Raw genomic sequence first — 6,536 nt, 5'->3', positions numbered from 1 at the left:
CTATCTCTTCATCAGTCTTAGGGCACATAGACTTGGATTGATTCACACCATGAGACATTGGAAGATATCCTCTCATGGACTCCTCCATAGAGAATCTCCTCAGTATGGTATCGATATATATGGATTGGGTAAGCCCTAGCATCTTCTTTGATCTATCCCCATAGATCTGTATTCCCAATACATATGATGCTTCACCCATATCCTTCATGGAGAACTTTCAGCTAACCATACTTTAGTTGATTGCAACATCCCTACATCATTCCCAATGAGTAGTATGTCATCAACATAAAGTATTAGGAGTGTCATTCAACTCCCACTAACCTTCTGTATACACAAGGTTTCTCAGGATTTTTGGCAAAATCAAACTCTTTGATAGTGTTGTCAAATCTGAGGTTCCAGCTCCTTGATGCCTGTTTGAGTCCATAAATGGATCTTTGAAGTTTGCATACTTTATGCTCACTTCCTACTAATGTGAATCCTTCAGGTTAAGACATGTAAATCTCTTCCTTAATATCCCCATTAAGGAACGTTGTCTTCACATCCATCTGCCATATTTCATAGTCATACCATGCTGCTATGGCTAGCAGTATCCTAATGGACTTGAACATTGCGACTGGAGAAACTGTTTCCTCATAGTCAACACCTTGCCTTTGAGTATATCATTTACCAGTCTAGCTTCGAAGGTCACCACCTTCCCATTCGCTCCAAGTTTCCTTTTGCAAATCCGTTTGCAACCTATGGGAACAATTCCCTAAGGTAGATCTACTAAGGACCACACTTGGTTCGAATACATGGTAGTCCATCTCGAACTGCATGGCTTCAATCCATCTAGATGAATCGGCATCAGACAATGCTTCCTTGAAATTTCTTGGATCACATCCAGGAATGGGTTCACCTTGGCTCTCTTCAAGAAGCAGGCTCAACCTATTAGGCGGCCTTGAGATCCTTTCGGATCTCTTAGGAGCTTGTGTTTCTTTGATTGGCTGTTGGGGTGTGGGTTCTACTACTTGTGTATGGGTAGTTCTCGAATCTCATCAAGTTCTATCATCCTGTCTTTTCTATATAATAGAAACTCCTTCTCCAAGAAGGCGGCATTCCTTGAAACAAACACCTTTGTTTCACTAGGATAAATAGAAGTAATATCCAACAGAGTTCTTTGGATATCCCACAAAGTAGCACAAATTGGCTCTACTCTCCAATTTGTCGCCCACTACCTACTTCACGTAAGTAGGGAATCCCCATATTCTTATGTAAGAATATTTGGGCGGCTTTTCCATCCATATCTCATATGGAGTTTTATTCACTGCCTTGGTATAGACTTGATTCAACAACCTTGCCACTATTTCAAGCGCATATCCCAAAGGGATGGTGGCAACTCAGTGAATCCCATCATAGATCGGACCATATCCATCAATGTCTGATTACGACGTTCTGACTCACCATTCAACTAGGGTGTGGCAGGTGGAGTCTACTGTGAGAGAATCTCATTCTCTTTAAGGTAGTCTTGAAACTCAATACTCAAGTATTCTCCAACTCGATCTAATCGTAGTGTTTCAATACTCTTTCCTAACTGTTTTCTACTTCTGCTCTCAATTCTTTGAACTTTTCAAAGGCTTCAGACTTGTATTTCATCAAATACACATACCCAAACCTCGAATGGTCATTGGTAAAGGTAATGAAGTAGGAATGACCAAATCTTGCGGTAACACTTAGCGGGCCACACACATCTGTATGGATCAAATCCAACAGATCATGTGCACGTTCCATTTTCCCTAGGAAAGGGGCGTTGGTCATTTTTCCTTTCAGACATGACTCACATGTATCTTAGAGAGTTTATGTCTGACGAATTGAACATGCCCTCTCCCACTAGCTTGTGGATCCTTCTTTGGGAAATATGTCCTAGCCTAACGTGTCACAAATGTACTTGGTTTAGACTATCTTGTTTTCTTTTGGTAGTTGTTGAAATTGTGTTTACTTGGACATTCACTTATCATTGCCAAAACATTTCTGGCCCAGATAATTTCTTATGTCCAGATTTCTAGCAGTGAAGCAAACATGTTCCGACTTATCGGGCTTTGTCAAATTCCAGGCCCACCACCTTCTCAATAGGCCCAATCATACTTACACCATGCTCATGAGCAAGAGCCCCATCTTGCATACGTGTGGTCATGAGCAATTTGAAAGTAGTATGCATCATTATGCGAGTTTCATGCACCATGCAACTCTTGCCTTATTTTATTTTAGTTTTTTGAAAGGAAAAAAACAAACTTATTTTTGAGTCAGCTTTAAGATATGTTACCATTTGATATACACTTTTTATACAAATATAAAATAGCATTTGTATTAATCATACAAACTATAAATAGACCCTATTAAAAACATTCTATTTAAATCTGATTTTATTTTATGATTGAGTAATGATATTATAGCAATATTCGACATAGGATGGACCCAAATATGGTGATGCTTAAGATATTTAATTATTTGGAAAAATAAAATAAGTTGAAGCACAGTCACTCAACAATATGTGTGAACTTTTAAATGAAACTATAATTATTCTTAATCTCGTTAAGGCAAAAAAGGGAAAAAAAAGTTCTCTATAAAAAGAGACCAATCAAAAAAACATATTATTTCACACCCAGCTTTCACCAATCGAATGATGAATATAAAACCAAAAAACTTGAAAAATAAGCATTGAGACATAAACCAACTTCTCTATAATGCAGCTTGAATATTGGAAATTACTTACCAAGAATTTAATAGAAATCAAATCAAAAGTCTCAACATTTCTCGCCATTTTACAGTAATACATGCCTAACCGTATATGATGGACCAAACCATGTATGACAGGGAACAATAAGGTATAGACTCTAATAGCCAGAGTAAAATTCAAAAAGGTGAAGATCAAGTACAACTAGTCTCACTTCTTTTCTGACCTTTCATGTTAATTAACATAGAATTGAACCATTTCTTCTTCGAAGATTTATCCTTTGAATCTGAGCTACCATCTTCACCGGGACTTCCAGATTTAAAAACTTCTTCACCGGGATATTTGCTACTACTTCCGATACTAAATTGTTCGCTCCCACTAGAAGTAGCACACTTTGTTAACGTAAAAGAAGAGTGGATGTTATCTCGCTCTTTAAGCAGCTCATCAACCTGTTCACGGATTAGATAAACGAGAAGAAATTCTCCAACGGTCACGCAAAAAGCAACCAACGACAAGCTAGTTCAATAGATATATAATGAAAATCCCCAAAGCTCCCAAAGAGCTGAGGTGATCATAGACTTGAAAAGTCTTGCATGACGGTATGATCACAATGCCTAGTCATGCAAAAAACTTCAGTAGAAAAGGAGTTATTAAAAAATAAATTTGTCACAAACAGAATTCTGAAATGAAGCACTTTTTTCCATGGAGTTCCAGGTCAATAGTCCATATTAGAAAAGAGAACAAATAGAGTTTGGAACAATTTTGTATTGAATGTACGCAACTGCCACAATCCAAAGAGAGAAAAATTGAGATTAGAAATCTAATCTAGCAGCTATACAATGCGGTGTATTTATACTAAACAGTAAGGGAACAAAAATAACAAGTAAGAAGCGTGTTTTTCCTTTTTACGTCTAATATTCCCCCTCAAGATGGAGAATGGATGTTCTCAATTCCCATCTTGGCCAACAACGTTCGAAATCTAGCTGGAAGAAGTGCTTTTGTAAATAAATCTCCAAGTTGTAGCTGTGAGGCAATATGTAAAATTTTGATGATGCCCGACTGAACTCTTTCACGCACAACATGACAGTCAATCTCGATATGCTTTGTGCGCTCATGGAAAACAGGATTGGATGCTATATGTATTGCGGCTTGATTGTCACAAAACAAGCTGACAGGTATGTCTACATTGGTACATAGATCTTTCAACAAAGAAATCATCCACACAGCCTCACAAGTGGCATTTGCCATGGATCTATATTCGGCTTCAGCAGATGACTTTGATACGGTTTGCTGCTTCTTTGATTTCCATGAAACCAAAGAGTTACCAAGCATCACACATAAACCAGAAACTGATCGACGTGAGTCTGGGCAAGCAGCCCAATCAGAATCCGAAAATACATGCAATTTTACGTCGGACTTGGAGCTGTAAAATAAACCTTGTCCTGCTGTGCCCTTGACATATCTCAAAACAGAATATACGGATTGTAAATGAGCAGATCTTGGGGCAGAAACAAACTGGCTTAACTTGTTTACCGAATATGCCAAATCCGGTCGCGTGATGGTGAGATAAAGCAGCTTTCCCACGAGTTTTCGATACAAAGATGGGTCTATCAACAACTCACCATCATCTTGACTAAGTTTTAAATTTGCATCCATGGGAGTGGTTCGCGGTTTACTCCCAAGAAGACCAGCTTCAGTGAGTAATTGAAGAGCATAGTGGCGTTGACATATATAGATACCTCGCGAAGATCTGGCTACTTCAATGCCCAAGAAGTACTTCAAATCACCTAAGTCTTTGAGCTTGAATTGCATGTTCAGAAATGTTTTCAAATTCTCTGCTTCAGTTTTGTCATTCGTGGCAATCACTATATCATCCACATAGACTAATAGTGCCAAAAATACATCACCACGTGTGCGAACAAACAAAGAATTGTCCGCATGAGATTGGACGAAACCAATCTTGAGTAGAGTTGAAGAGAACTTAGCAAACCATTGTCGAGAAGCTTGTTTGAGTCCGTATAAGGACTTTTGTAGCTTACAAACAGCATTGAGTGGCAAAGGTTCCCCCTTTCGTTCATACCCGGGAGGAAGGGACATATAAACTTCTTCGAACAAGTCACCAGTGTAAAAATGCGTTGTTCACATCAAGTTGCATCAAGGACCACCCCCGAATAGCAGCCAAAGCGAGTAAAGTTCGAACCGTGACTAACTTTGCAACCGGTGAAAAAGTTTCAAAGTAATCTACACCTTCTTGTTGAGTATACCCTTTGGCGACTAACCGCGCTTTGTAACGTTCAAGCGTACCATCCGCCCGAAACTTGGCTTTATAAACCCACTTACAACCCACTGCACGTTTCCCGGATGGCAAAGAAACAATGGACCAAGTGTCATTGCTTTCCAAGGCACTCAACTCATCAGTCATGGCCTGGCACCATTCTGGATGTTGGACAGCTTGAGAGAAAGTGTGGGGCTCATGAATGGAAGAAATGTTGTTAACAAATATTTGATAGAGAGGAGATAGTCTATGAGTACTAATGACAGAAGAGAGAGGATGGACAGTGGATGAATTGGGTAAAGGCGAGGAAGTAGTGAAGCAATGATAGTCACGCAAGTGACTAGGCTTGGTAGACACTCTTTTTGAATGAGTATGGTTAAGTTGGGTAGAAGAGTCCAAAGATGGCAGTGACAACTCAATATGAGCAGGGAGGACATTTTCAGAAAAAAATTCAAAGTAGAGTCAGGGGGAGCAGGTTGGTCGGCAAAAGGGAAAACTTGTTCATGGAAAGACACATCTCGTGATATGTATATCTCATTAGTATCAATATTGAGGAGTTTGTAGGCCTTATATCCCGTGGGATATCCAAGAAACACAGACTTGATAGCACGAGGAGAAAATTTTGAACGTTGGCTCAAAAGAGTGGAACCATAGCAAAGACACCCAAAAGATTTAAGATGGAGATAACTTGGGAGTTTCTTGAACAATGACTCAAATGGACTTTTGTTGGAAATGCGAGGGGAAGGAGTCCGGTTGATAAGATACACTGCGGTTAATACACAATCACTCCAATAAACCAAAGGAACATGTGACTGAAACAACAAGGCTCGGGCTACGTTTAAGATGTGTTGATGTTTTCGTTCCACGACCGAGTTTTGTTGTGGTCGTTCAACACAAGAGTGATATGACACGATCCCCTCGGACTTGAATAGAGTAGAAAAATTCAATTCCGGTGCATTGTCAGATCGAACAGATTTGACTTTGGAACCAAATTGAGTATGCACCAGTTTACAAAATTCAGGGAAAATCCCTAAAACATCCGATTTTGCTTTCATCAAATAAACCCAAGTGTATCGCGTATTATCATCAACTATGGTAAGGAAATATTTGTATCCTTCAACACTCAAGGGATGAAAAGGACCCCATACATCAATGTGAATTAGTTCAAAGGGGACATCACGAGTTAGAGGATTGGAAATGAAAGGCAATCTCTTTTGCTTAGCTAGATGACAAATAGAACAATCAAACATATCATTGTGATTTATTGAATTGGTTTGAAGTAAATGTGCTAGTACAGATAACCTAGGTAAAGAAGGGTGCCCCATTCTATAGTGCCACAGTTTGTTTTGAGAAAAGGAAACATTACAGATTGTAGGAAATATGCTGAAGGTTTTCAGAACGTAAAGATTTCCCAAACGGCTACCCATCCCAATCCTCTTGTTCTTGATGGAGTCCTGTATTATACAGGAATCAGAAGAAAACATCACAGAACAGTTTAAACACTTAGTAAGACAGCTGATGGAAATAAGATTGAAATGAAATTGAGGAACG

At 39.1% G+C, this 6,536-nt stretch overlaps 1 protein-coding gene across 1 annotated transcript; it reads right to left on the bottom strand.

Annotated features, from left to right (window-relative positions):
* Positions 1-4,826: 4,826 nt before the first annotated feature.
* On the bottom strand, positions 4,827-5,132 carry LOC140806732 (uncharacterized mitochondrial protein AtMg00820-like). Its single transcript, XM_073163272.1, has one exon. The coding sequence runs from the start codon at positions 5,130-5,132 to the stop codon at positions 4,827-4,829; it is 306 nt and encodes a 101-aa protein (XP_073019373.1).
* Positions 5,133-6,536: the final 1,404 nt, after the last annotated feature.

Source organism: Primulina eburnea, chromosome 12 (assembly GCF_022965805.1).
Source record: "Primulina eburnea isolate SZY01 chromosome 12, ASM2296580v1, whole genome shotgun sequence".
Lineage (NCBI taxonomy): Eukaryota > Viridiplantae > Streptophyta > Magnoliopsida > Lamiales > Gesneriaceae > Primulina > Primulina eburnea.
Note: the sequence above shows the minus strand (reverse complement) of the source record. Positions and strands in the feature narration are given on the sequence as shown.

What these genes read in the sequence shown, in the direction of transcription:
- LOC140806732 (XM_073163272.1), bottom strand. Translation starts at nt 5,132, where the DNA reads ATGACTGATGAGTTGAGTGCCTTGGAAAGCAATGACACTTGGTCCATT.